At 34.1% G+C, this 14586-nt stretch overlaps 1 protein-coding gene across 2 annotated transcripts in view; it reads right to left on the reverse strand.

Annotated features, from left to right (window-relative positions):
- The window catches only part of LOC145670377 (N(4)-(Beta-N-acetylglucosaminyl)-L-asparaginase-like), a 48425-nt gene that overhangs the window by 9038 nt on the left and 24801 nt on the right, over positions 1-14586 (reverse strand). For both annotated transcript variants that reach the window (XM_081738986.1, XM_081738987.1), the window contains exons 4-5: positions 9999-10186; positions 1064-1171 (exon numbers count right to left, since the gene is read on the reverse strand). In XM_081738986.1, the coding sequence (XP_081595112.1) occupies positions 1064-1171; positions 9999-10186 (296 nt within the window). The remainder of the gene's footprint in view (positions 1-1063; positions 1172-9998; positions 10187-14586) is intronic.

The following is a 14586-nucleotide window of genomic DNA, read 5'->3' on the forward strand; positions in this document are numbered from 1 at the left end:
ATACATACTGTGTAGATGGGTCTACTTCACTTCTTCATATAATCCCCATTGAGATTCAGGCATTCGTCTCACCGTTGCACCAATTTGTTCAAACCCTTTGCAAAAATCAGGGTTCCTGCTATTTAGCACTATCCTCACATTTTACTTCACTTCTTGATCACTAGTTGACAGGAGACAAGGTCGCTTATGTCAAACTTGAACTCTTTTTCAGGGAAACGCAATTAGACATAAGCGATCTGCTCTACGCCTACCCCTCACTCAGCACACAAACAAGACACAAAATTGAAGAATTAGGGTGAAAACTGCTGCCCCACTCTCCATATAGCCTCAATTTAGCGCGCGGGGGGGGGGGCTCAGTGGTAGAGCGTTCACCTCCGGTGCTTAGGGTCCCTGGTTCGATCCCAGCTTGCGCCGTATGGACTTTGTGGTAGACAAACACCGTGCTCGTGGATTTTCTCGGGGTTCTCCCGTTTCCTCCCACTTTCTTCATTCCACAATTTCACTCATCTCTCATCATCACCGTCTCCTTTAGCCTAACCGGCATAACCCTGGGACGTAAAACTTAAAGATTTCATTTCATTTCAATTTAGCGCCGAGTTTCTTCAATCTTTTTCCGCTGTTAAAAGTCTGCATTGCAAGGCGAAATTTCGAAACAGATAAAGCGGAATGTGAGGAGAGTGCTGAACAGCCATAACCCTGATCTTTTGCAAAAGGTTTGAACAAATTCGTGCAACGGTAAGACAAATGCCTGAGTCTCAATGAGGATTATGTGGAAAGATGAGAAAGGACCCACCTATACATGTATGTATAGTTAACAAATGTATCTTAAAAAATAAATATTAAGGAAGCTTCTATATTGAACGACCCACGTGTAAGTGAAATCATTACTTGAAGTTGATCTTTGACTATCTGCTAGACATCATTTCTAAAAATAATCACCATGTGTTTTTTAAATGTGATCTTATTGGATTATGATTTACCTCGTACGACTTCTATCTATGCAAACTCTTTTCTTATATGATGTGAAACCAATAAAACTAGTAAAAGTGAAATTAGTACTTGCCTTGGTAAGAAACGCATCATAATATCTCCGTCCCCAGTCGCTGCTGCTGCCCCAACAGTGTTATCGGCATAAGCTCCAGAACCAGGTATAGGAGAATCTCCAACACGACTGAAACATTAACGAATAGGACTTATGGTAACTGAACTATATTGGTTATTAAATATAGTCAGGGGAAAATACTTACTTAAGTGTCATCTTTAATAATTTATTGCAAAGTTGAGTTGATTTTGAGTTTAACGTCCCTTTTTAGCAGCGAGGCTATGTGAGATGGGGACCTACTGATTAACGTGAAATCCGAACCACATGAGCTCCCGCTGGGAATCGAACTCGGGCCTCCCACGACATAGGCGAGTACGCTAACCGCTTAGCCACGGAGGTGCTCTATTGCAAGGTTGATATTTATTAGATATCTGTCAATTATTTCTCTTAAATCACCATTGTTGATATGATTTTCTAGCATAGACGTTTTTATCTTTTATCTTATTGTGGAATTCTTTCCCTCCTTGGTGTTAAATTCTTTTCTAATTGCTGAAATATTTTTCTTAATGCTGAATGCTTTTTCTTATTGTTGAATAATTTATTTTTTCGTTTTTTTTTTAATATTTTTTTCTTATTGTTGGATTAAGGTTTACAAGTGATAATTTTATGCTATATCTCATTATTGATAACGCGTACCGTCGTGTTACTAGTGTTACAACAAAGGCTTGATGGGAATACATTTTAGTGAGTTTCACTTTAATAGCTGGCGTGGTTTTTGTATCGTATAGCATCAGTTTTTATGGTAAAAAAGTTTTTTTAATCAATCTTCTCAAAAACTATGAGCGGATTGACCTCCAATCATGTCGTTTCGTTCGGCTTAATGAGATTTATCGATTGGTATATATATCATTTTTGGACTTTTTCAGGGGAGCACAGTGGCTTAGAGATAAAGCACTCGCCATTGATGCACGGTGTTCCTGGTTCGACCACAGGCCACACGAATTTGTATGAACAATATTCTGTCCATGGAATTTCTCGGGATACTCCCGTTTCCTTTCATATTCTTATTCAACCAGTTCTTTAGTAATCATTCAGTTTCATTATTATCCGTCTTCTTTAGTCTAAAGGGCATAAGTGTACAAAATAAGAAGTTATTTCAAAAAATTTCATTTCATTTCATTAGGATATGTCTTCCATCATACGCTAACAATATTGTAGAATTGACTATTTACCTTTGTGCAAACCCATATAAAAAGTTCTGTTTTAATTACTTTTGTGCGCACCCATATAAAAAGTTGTTTTAATTACCTTTATATACACTCATGTGAAAAGTTTTGCTTTAATTACCTTTATACACACTCATATGAACAGTTTTGCTTTAATCACTTTTGTGCACACGCATATGAAAAGTTCTACATTAATTACCTTTGTGCATAATTAATGTAGAATGTGCATAATTAATCATACGAAAAGTTCTGCTTTAATTACCTTTGTGCACACTCATATGAAAAATTCTGCTTTAATTACATTTGTGCACACACATGAAAAGTTCTACTTTAATTGCGTTTGTCTATACCCATATGAAAAGTTCTGATTTAATTGCCTTTGTGCACATTCATATGAAAAGTTCTGCTTTAATTACCTTTATCTACACCCATATGAAAAATTCTGCTTCAATTATCTTTCTCTACATCCATATGAAAAATTCTGCTTTAATTACGTTAGTCTACACCCATATGAAAAATTCTGCTTTAATTACTTTTGTGCATATCCATATAAAAATTTCTGGCTGCGTCTGTGATTGTAAAGTAGTCTACGTAATTGGCAATGCTGAAAGCTGTCAGCGAAAATTCGATATTTAACACAATTGTTTGCACACTTTACAAGATACAGAAGAGTAAAGCAAGCACCTTTTGATTGTATACTGAAGTTTAGCGTCCCGTTTTAGCGCCAAGGCTATGTGAGAGATATGGAATCCGAACCACCGTAATGCGTTCAATGCACTTCCACTGGGAATCGAACCCGAAACACGGTGCACCTAAGACACGCACGCTAGTCACTAGACCAGTAGAGAAAGCTAATTATCTTCTGGGTTTATTCTAATGAGACCTTATTATTTACCCTACCTTCTTTCCTTAAAACAAGTCATTCTGAAATAAGGTCACGTTTAGATTGAATATGTGAGTATACTTGATTTTTATAAATTACATGAGAAACTTCAGCACATATTGGAAATGCTATTAAAAACAGTTAATACACAGGAAAGAAAAATATTTATTTACTGCAAATACAATGCACTTTTTTCCTCTCGAGGCTGACAGTGCGACAGCATTATCGGCAAGTACTGTAGAAGCTGACTAAGGGAGAACCCGGCTAGAGTCGACAAGCGATAACATTTAAAATTGGAATAGTTAAAATATAACCAGTAACATTCTTCAAAGTTGTTCTTTGTATTAAGAGTTGATCGACACATTGTACAATACCTGCACTGAAATTCGAAATTAACACATCAAAATGCATTCGATAGAGAATAATTGAGTAACATATCTTATCTCACAACGCGTACCTTCAATCAGAGACTCCCTTTCCCACTGTTCTAACGACTAACACGCTTGCCTTTGGTGCACATGGTCCCGAGTTCGATTCCGCGTGGGTAAGCCTTGAAATATTTGAATTCATTACGGTGATTTTAATTCAACTTAAACTATAGATCCACGTCTCATACAGCCTCGGTGCTGAAAGAAGTACTAAATTCCAATTCAGCCAATAAATTAGGGGCTAGCTTCGTCGAATCCCATGCGTTACGTACAGTACTTGTCTATAATAATCAGGTGGTTCTGAAAAAATAAGAATTTTTATTTGCATTCAATATTAATTACATTATTATTACTACCATATATATGTACGTATTCCAGTTTTAGCTTCAAGGAGAGATATTACTTTAAGGTGTTATTAGCTTAATAAACATAAAATCGCTAGAAACTATTTTCAGCTGTAGTATTATGGACCCAAGCTGAGCATGCAGCCAACTGCCATATTTATTTGCCGATTCTTATACGTCGCACTCCACGCCTTGAGTGAAAAAAGAAGTATAATATTCAGCAATTACACGATGTAACGAACCCTTGAATGATTTCGTTCCATTTAGGATATTTTAAATTACGTTAGTAATAGTCTAGAAACTTATTTTTATTATACTAAATAACATATATTATTTCTGTTGATAAATTTTATTAAACGTATTTCGCAATTAGTAATTGATAAAAACAATAATTAGTCGAGTTGGTGCCTTGTCATAATATAGAGGTGAGATACTGCATTTCGGTGCTTTCGGAAAGGAAGAGGATAATTGCTTTTATTTTCTTCGCCAGATTTTCCATGAATTTTATGATTGTGGCCAATCAGAGCTGTAAGCCAAATCACACTTAGTATAGATCAATTAGTAGTCTTCTTCTTCTTCTCGCTCAAAAAGAGAACGCGAGAGGGGAGAGTGTATTAATGGCGGCGGTTGAAGAAAATAAGATCTTGTAATTTAGCTTCCCTAGGTTTTGTTCGAAATCTAGGGAAAGAATAATAGAAAATGTATGATATCCTCCCCAATCTAAGCGGTAAGTTATAACGGAGAGAGAGAAACTTCAAGTTGACTCCCAACTATTCAACAATTAGGCCTACCGGAAATTTTAAGTTGTGATATTGGCGTTTGAAAGTGAAAGGAAGACAAAAAGGGGTCAACCATAATTCTTTATTTTGGTATGTAACAGAATTTATTATGATAATGAGTGGTTAATTTCCGAATCTCTCTCTCTCTTCTCCCTCTCCGGGTTAGCACCATAGTTGTAGTAATTATCATTTTATATGACAGCAATTACCTCTTAATATGAAAAGTAGAACAGAGAAATTTAAATTACTTGATGTTTAAAATTTATGTTTTGTTTATTCCGCCATGTTTATTGTTAACTTACTTGATATAAGTGATGAAGATGAGATCTAACATTTCTTTCAAGCGTGCTCATGTCTTACCGAGGATGAGTAACTGTAATAGTGTGTGGCAAAATTGGATTGTGGAAAGGATAAATCATTTGAGATTTAGTCATGTGGCCAATATTGTTTAATATTTGCAGAGTAAACGCTGAAGATAAGTAAATAAAGCACGACGTTTCTGTTAGTAATAAATATGCTATTCACTGTGCCTGTTATTTTGTTCTGCGAATGTTCAGTACGTGCATAATTCCATTGTTGAATTTAGGGTTATGCAGGCCTTGAATGCCCACCAGACGCGACTGTGTTGTTTTGAGATGTGCTCTCGTGCTGTGTAACACAACAGTTAAACGCAATTTTCAATTAATTGTTCTGTCTCAATATTTATCAGCTATATTTAACTATAATGACTATATTTATCACCTGGTACAATTACAGTGTCGAATTACAATGTGAATGTTTTATGCTGGTTTTTAGAAATTCAGAGCTTCTCTATATGAAGTACAACTTTCGTATAAGAATACAGATACAGCAAATAAGAAATCACTTATTCGTGAATTAAAAAAAAAAAAGCATGTTTACAATAATAGTTCTAAAGCACATCAGGATCTCTTGTACTTTTCCTGGTTACCTCTGTAACAGGGATTTATTTCTAACTAGGCTAAAAGAAATATATATATATATATATATATATATATATAGAAGACGGACCCGTTTTTTTTCTGTTCTGTAGTCAGTGTCGAGAGAGAGTTGAAGTAGACTCAAAATAGGAAATTAGGATCTTAATTGGTAGTAGATGTTTAACCACGGAATCTCTCTAGTATGAAGTTTGATAATCACTATATATAATAAAAAAAAATTACCGAAGCCTCCCGAGGTCACAGCGTTCAGCGAGCTAGGGCAGGCGAGTAGAGGATATCTCAGTTTGTCAGTTATTGTTTTCTAGAATGGTTACTTTATACAGAAATTTAATACTATATGTTTTGCTCGATGATACTAGCACAATAATCCAACAATTTCGTACACATTTGTTTTATAAGCTTAGTTCATTTGTAAATGGAATAGTTAACCTTCTCATTTAATACGAATTCAATAGATATTGTTCTGTCAAAATCGAAATATACTGTGAAATTAGTTGCATTTGAAAAAAAAAAAAAAAAAACGTTATGTAATACCATATTCGCCCTGAAAGTGATTATTCTTAAGGTACGATTGAGTTGTACAGTTCAAAATTATTATTACTATCATATTTTAGGATAGTTTGGATATTAATTTGAGATCTTTATTTTGATTATTGCATACGGTAATGTGAGTAAAGCTAATAGCCAAGAATAATCCATTCAATTACTTATGCTAAAAAGTATTGTAGGGTTATGTAGTAACAATCAGATTAATAGGAGAGGTGCTCCGAATGGGGAGCCATAGGTTCAATGTTCGGTTTAGCTTCCCTGCACTTCCCCTATTTTACCAAAAGATGTTTTTCGTCTGGTAGCAAATTCAAAGGTTTGGATAAATTATAGTAGTCAGTTCTATAGTTGAACGTAAGAAAGTTTGTCCTAGATGTATTCGGTTCGATTCTCGTCAGTACCTATGTGATTCAAGATTTTGTATGTTGGCGTAGTGACACATGTTACGCTATTATTTTAGGATTTCGGAAGGAGAGCCATATGCTTTAGCTAACTAAAGGTTACCGATACACTTTTTCATCAGTCTCAGGTAGTTGCATTCTACTTCGATTCCCGACGATATCTAAATATAAGTAAAGAATATGTCATAAAATTTATTAAATAATCTTGATTATTTTGCCAACGTTTTTCATAAGCTGGTTGCCCAGTGTTTTTTTTTTTTTTTTTTTTTTTAATATATAATTTGATGTGTATAAGGAAATTAACTATTTTAGGAAATGAACTTTGACTGCTTAGGAATGGTTAGACTAATTTACCTTTGATAATCGGTTATAGTGAGAGTGTTTTGTTTCAGTCGATCTTAAGTTGGGATAGTAGCATATTTAGAAATATATTATTGCATTTTAAAACTCTAAAGAATAATCTCGATAAGACTACCAATATTACTAGTATGGAATGGAATAAACCATTGCTTGTAAATGTTATTTATTGTGTAGTTTTATGGCATTGTGGACATAACTATTTATGGGTTAATACTCCGCCCTTCTTTTATTTAGTATACTCAAGTGTGAGAAGTTGTCGACAGCGCAAACGTTGATTTTGAATTGCTCAAATTTAATGTGTTTTTTTTCTTTCCTTTCCTTCGTTCCTGAGCTATTGACTATATGTTCTGGTTACGCTGATTATTGCTAGGCTAAACGACGTTTTGCAATTAGACTTATCAAACTTGTGGGATGACCATTGGTATTTCGTTTGTTTTAAAATATGATTACTTTTATTTCCTTTAAAAATGTTTTTTCATCGTTAGTTGGATTTCTTGAAAGTATGACCCTAGCTCACAGTTGATGCAGTGTAACTAAATGTTTTGCGTATAGTGGGTTTCGAACTCAGATACGCCACAGAGAATTATAGTTCCTCAAAATTATTTTTTTTCTTTCTCTAAATCCCTCTTATTTTTGATGTCCCTCGATTGCTGAAAGGTGCCGTGATTTTGAATATCTATGTCTCGTGATATTATCCAAAAATTGATGTTAAACAGTAAAGCTTTACTCTAATAAACTTTGAAATTCTCTCATTGGTGATACTTTAAGTCTGGTGTTGATCTTAAACTGCTACTCTGATATTCTAGAAATAATAATAATATTGTATTTAATACGAATTTTGAAAACTGTGTAACAAATTAATTAGTTTTTTCGTTGGCGCTTCCCCGGTAGAAATATTAAAGGTAGTTATGTAAATCTTGTAAAAGCTCAGAACTATTGATTCTGCTGTATATTTTGAAACTTCATGAAAAGGGAAATATATATATATATATATATAAAAAAACATACAGTCGTACGAATTATTATGATTGAAATTTAAAGTGGGTCGTAATTTATGTTTGTGGTAATTGAGCCACTGCAGGTGGAATTTCGAAATGCGATGCGTTAGTTGAGTAAACGCTGCTGTCGTAGTTATACGGGTTTTGTGATTTAGATTTTAAATGGCTTTTAGATTTATTGATATATGAAAGATGAGAATTAATCTTCGCGTTTACGAGTAACGCTGTATGAAATAACGTAATGTTAAATATTGTAGGGCGATGTATAGATGCAAGAATGTTTGTAATGATACAGAAATATGTTAATAAAAAAAAAAAAAAAAAATAGATAGTCGACGGAGGTAATATGATGTTGATAAAATATATATTATTCGAAGCCGGATAGTTTTCTTAAATAGACCCGTACATTAACGAGACTATCCCCTGCATTCTAATGCCATACTAATGTATTACGAAGTTAATGTTGTAATTATAGTAGAACTTTGTAAGACCCCTCGTGCGTGTGTAAATAATTATCTATAACGCCAAGTGATAGAGATGCAGCTGATCAATAGTGTTCCATCGACGCTTTTCTCTCTTTTGTTTATAAAATTAAACAGACAGTTTAGCCACTGGTTGGGGAGTTGAAATATAATCTTTCGTCGAACTTAAACTGTAGTGTTTGGAAGACATCTTGAACATTATATAGGTTTTTCGGAAAGAACGATGCCGCTTGTACCGCCCGCTATTTAAGTTAAAAGTCAGTATTATAACATACCAGTTCTAATAGATCGAGAGAGACGCCATTGTAGAAAACAAAAACCATCATCGTAAGGTCATTCAACTACTCTATTGTGGACATCCCCAGTCTCCAGTTTATGACAATCCAAATTACAGTCTCTTTGATAAATCGTTATTCATCAATCCTTCTTGGCAAATAGTGGAGAGGAAATATGATCCAGCATATATATATTTTATTGTTTACCTAGGAAATTTTAAAAGGAATAGTACCATCTGAAAGTTAATTGCATGGAAAAGCTATAGTGAAGTGACGTTATCGGGGAAACCACGTATTGAACAGTATTTCTTTTTATTCCTTACCTGATATTAAAGACGGCTATAACAAGCGATGATTATCCACGTAGTGTGACATACCTATGGTCCATCTGTGATTTTTTTTAACTTTTTTCCATGTTAGGAAGGGGGGGGGGGAACTTTACCCACTATAAATCCACAACTTATTAATCAAGAACTTGAAATGACAGTGATTTAGTTATATATCGTTTAAAGACATTTGAAAAATTACCTTCATTTTTTTAAATGGATCCTTCTTTGCCTCCTGAAATGTGAGATTACATTGGCCTCAAGAATGGTGATTCCAATATATAATATATGTAGATAGACATTCTTTTTATTATTGAAAGTTTCATGATGTATTCATACTCCTTTGAATAAGTCAATCTAAAGCTTTAAACAATTGATTTAATATTTTTCTTTTCCGTGATGAAGCTGTAAGTGAAATACAAGTAATTTTTTTCTTTTGTTCTCTCTTGAAGGACTTAATGATAGAATGTTTTGTCAAAGCAATATTAATGTCATTCCATGAATGTTACTGTTTTATGAAGTTGATGGGGAAGTCCTTCCGCAACTGATTGTAATTTTTTTCCTTTTATATTCTAATATGTTTATCCATTAATTTGTCTTGACAACTTGTTCTTTTCTTTTACTCCATGGAGAAATAAATGTATCCTCTTCTATATTTACTATATTTTATTTCAATTTTCACTATGTAATAGTAGTATTAATTGATATAATACGCTTACTGAATGTAAACAAAAACTTTTCGCCTTGTGAAAAGAGAACCAAAGGATGGCCCGGGTGTTTTGATGAGACAAGAACCTGTTTCTTTCAGTAATTTGAGGATGTATAATTATAAGTTAAAAGCTTTGTCTTTGTTTAGTAATAAGAAATAGATAGTACAATATAAATATATATAGAGAGAGTTATATGTTACAACGAAATATGTAAAAATAGACGTACATAACAGACTTACCCTGGAATCTTAAACTTTGCTCCGTTAGTCGATGTGCCTGCTGCAATGTTTCCATTTACATCAATGGCAATCATTCCAATCGTATCGTGATTCCCTTCACCAAACGTATGTTTCTTCGCACTCTGTGAACGGCCTGACGTCGCTGGTGTGTATGGTCCACAACTTTTGGTTGGATCAGGAGTGACATTCTGTCCAATAAGTAAAACACAAATGAAACCAATGTACCTTCCATAATATCTATTCTAGTGGTTTAACGTTCAACAGCATATAACTACCATTTTGTAAATGCTCTAGGGTACATTTTCTGAGAACAAAATCTTATCTAGCACCACAAAGGTTTACTAATTTAGGATTTCACTTTCCCCGGGGAGAGAAGCACGGTGGCTCAGTGGTAGAGCGCTAACCTCTGGTACGTAAGGTTCCTAGTTCGACACCCGCCCAAGTAAATTTGTGGTGGACAACATCGTGTTTGTGGATTTCCTTGGGGTACTCGCGTTTCCTCTTACATTGTCATTCCACCAATTTTTTATCATCATTCACATCATCGTCTCCCTTAGTCTAAAGGTCATAAATGGTGGGACGTTAAACTTAAAGGTTTCATTATCTTTAGTTTGGGAAGGTATGTTCTGAAATGAGGGGCAAAAAATACAAATTAGTTGGGAGTTAAATTATTAGTGGCACTTAATTTAAGTACAATCTAAGACGTGATAGTGTGAGTAGTTTTAGTTTTAAAACAATTCTATGTAGTGGTGGAATTTCAGATTTGCATGGTTTTTGGAGTAGAGTGCTAATGCTTATAGTCTGGTCTCTTAACAACAAAAAAGGCACGGATCGTGACAGACCGGACACAAGTATGAAACTTGGCAGACTGAAAGTACTTCGGTATTCAATTCGTTTTAGGGTCGGGTGCCAAAATTTTCTGGCCGCCATTTTGAAATATGCCGCCATATTGGATTTTATGTAATGTTCTCTTAAAATATCATTATCTCGGTAACCAATGGTCCGATTTTGATGATTTATTTTCTAAATTATAAGTTAAGCCCGACTTTAATCGATTATAACAGTAATGAAGACAAGGAAATGTGATAAAAACGAGAAAATTAGAAATATATAAGATTTTATGAAACAAATTTACATATAAATGAATTTTTCTCCAAAATGGTCCATTTTATGAAAGCATGTACCCTATAACATTTGAAAGAACATATAAAGAGCTTCAATTTGATGTATAATACGTTAAAATGCGATGAAAAATAACCGAAATATAGTTAAATTAAGAAATCAGTACAATAGAATACAAAGAGTGTGCAGAGAATCAAGTAGCGAATCTTAATGTTATGTGATAATAAGCATGCTCGGAACCTGGCAAATTAATATTTTTTCTCCACTTTTGTAAATCGTTATTCAAATCAATATTATTTGCATTATTGCTATTGTTATTAAATGAATATTATACTGTTCATATAAATTATATTATGTAAGACACTAAAAAGCCACATCATAAATACGTCTTTGCATATATGTCATTTTTAAATTTAACTCTTTCAAACATAATAAATAGCTACTGAAAAACTGAATATTCCAAATCAAAATGCTAGCAAAGTGGCAAAAATTGATAACATCCAATCGCCTATTCCACAATAAATAAATAAATAAATAAATAAACACTTCTTAGTCGTATTGCTGTTCATCACAGGAGCTTCCGTAGCAGCAAAGATCTGTATATTGAACACCATTCGTTGAACATACGCACTGTTTAAGGCATATAAATGTGATGATAGATTTATTACCTGTTACGTATCTAAAATAGGATTTCTTGCAGCAGAAATTGTGTCATGCAATGTTTGACAAAGATTCTTAAAACTTACATCACTTCCAACACAATTTTCGCTAATTATTTCCTCAATGTGTGCAGCATCTTCAAATTCTTTTGTGGATCTGCATAACTCAGGAGCAGTGAGCATCCATCGTTGAAAACCACGTGGATTTTTAGTTAATGGCTCCATTGGAGTCTTTAACATTTGTGTTATTTTGGTCGAACGGCATGAAACAAAACTTTTGGTTAGTCTTTGAAAACACCCAGTTCTCTTAAATTCTGCCTTTCCTTCATTTAAACTCTCCATGTCCCTGAGATGCACAGATAGAAGACGCTCCAACACAGTTACATATAATAGGAAATTACTTTGTCGGTGAGCTCTAACAATATCAAAATTAGAAGTTCCAATTCCAGTACAAGATCCCAATATGAAAATATAGATATTTTCTATATCATTCCTTTCCGCCACTGTTGGAATTCTTGTTTACAGTTTCTGGACTCTTGTTCTGTATGAAACTCTGCCATTTGAAGAAAGCCTAGCACTACAGCTGGTTTCTGCTGTGCTCTTCTGGTTAGGTGTGAGCAGTCCAGGAATGAATCAGCTGACTCTGAACCTTCTACCCCGGCCTCAGCTAAGAACGATGTCCATCCAGTACCATTTAGTGTGTGGCCTAACACTCTTCTAAGGGCCATTTCTTTTTGTAGTCCACCAAACATAACGATACAACTTCTCCATAGTATGAATCGGACCATCTCCACTTTATTTGTTTTGTTATTGCAAAGAGAGGTTGGTCAAGGAAAATAACCTGAATTTGATTAGGATTACATCGATCAGTAATTTTCTTTATGATAGACATACCATGCTTCACCATTGAAATAGACTCCGCTTTTCAGTAAAAATTGGCAACATGACTTTGGTACGTTTAGTAGAACGTACACTTCCTGATTGAGTCAAATGATACTCTGCCCACAAGCATTTATTTTCACCTAGCGGAGAATTTCTTTCAATCCACCTCCTCTCTGTCTTAAGTGCTTCTTTCAGCCCTGACCGTATTTGTTCTTGAACAGTAATAGGGACTTGCAGTTTGTCAAAATCACATGATGATACTGATGGCACAATAACATAGATATCTGGTAATAAGTAATCTTATACTGATGAAGAAACTTCAATTTGCATTGGGGGTAAACCAGGGTTGGAATCGGAAGGCAATTGGAATACGTTAATACTTGTTCCGTGGAAAGATCCTGTCGAAGAAGTTAATGATGTGTTGTGGTCTAAATTGTCCAATGCACCGATGGTGTACACATTACTCATTAATGGAAAGGGGCACACAAGACCCTCTAATTTGTAACGTCTGCATGTCACTGCTGCTATTTGATCTTCAATTTGGATCACACGATTATATGTTACAAAAATGTCTAAGTTATGTAAATTACTGACAATCTTTTTTCTAGCAAGTAAGCGTGTGTACCTGTAAACCTACATACAGTGGAAGCGACGGTTCATGAGATGTGTTGTGCCTTTTTTGTGTGGTGCTAATCTTCTGTTCTTAAAATTAAAATATATTAATTGTCTTATTGTTAGGGCAGTTTGAGAATATGTTATAGAATTTTTTTTCTATGTTAGATCCATACAGCAGCAATTGAACGAAATTCTTTAGACTTTCTGGAACACTTTCATCTTGACAGTTTTCTGTAAAGTATCCTGAAAATGTTTGGCACTCCCAGTTTATCACATTTCTTCCTAAAGACTTTGAACACATTGAGAAGGCAAAAATCTCTCTTCATTTGATCGTTCAGACATGAAATCCTTGAGTAATTTCTAGTGTCCTTTCTTTAAATACCAATAACATATTTTGCCATCACTGTTTAGTACAATCAGAAATAAAATACGAGAATTTTGTTCTTTAGTCTTGTTTTATTCACTGCTTTTGGTAAACCTACCGCTCTCAACTTGTTTTTACATAGACTGTGCAGCTCTGACAAATTGAAAATGAAATGAACATCTTCTATTTTACATTCCAAGCGATCTATGAGTTCAGCAAATACACGAGATTCTAAAACATCATCATCTTGACTTTCGGTTTCGTTTAAAGATCTGTTCTCCCTTTTCCAACTTCTGTACCTATTTTTATACATCCATAAGCACTGCATATGGTATGTAGCCTCCATTGCTACCAAGTCTCCTCCGGAAATTTTTGAAAGCAGAAATATATCCTGTAATTATTAAGCTATTTCCTTAAGATTTTTGTCAAACGTAAGTGACAGTTTCTTCTAAATCCTTTCCCAGAATTACAAAAAAATATAAACCGGTGGAATTACGTTTCCTCTACTTTCCTTTCTCCTCTTACGCTTTGGTTCATTATTTTCTGTTTACTTTTTGTTTTCCATTCTTTTGCGATTTCTCTCTTTAGTTTTGAGACAACAAACTTTAGTCTGCACTGTTTATGCCACTTCGCTGCATTGTCAATTAGTCTGTTTACTAATTCTTCTTTTCCAGTGACAAGTTTCACAGATTTCTTCTAAGTTATCGAAATCTTTATAGATCCTCAGGAATTCTGAACACGAGTTGCCTAGAAAACACTTAATAAACATATTATTTTAAATACTGCAAGGAATGATATTTTTCAACTTAAAAGGCACAATACACTTTTAATGTGTTCACAGTTACATTATAATAACCAATATTATGAAAAAAATGTTCGTGTTTACATAGAACTGCTGCAATGAAAACTCCCATAACAATACTAAGTAATGATTAAACGTAGTTAT

Source organism: Thermobia domestica, chromosome 14 (assembly GCF_964235325.1).
Source record: "Thermobia domestica chromosome 14, izTheDome1.hap1.1, whole genome shotgun sequence".
Classification (NCBI taxonomy): Eukaryota; Metazoa; Arthropoda; class Insecta; order Zygentoma; family Lepismatidae; genus Thermobia; species Thermobia domestica.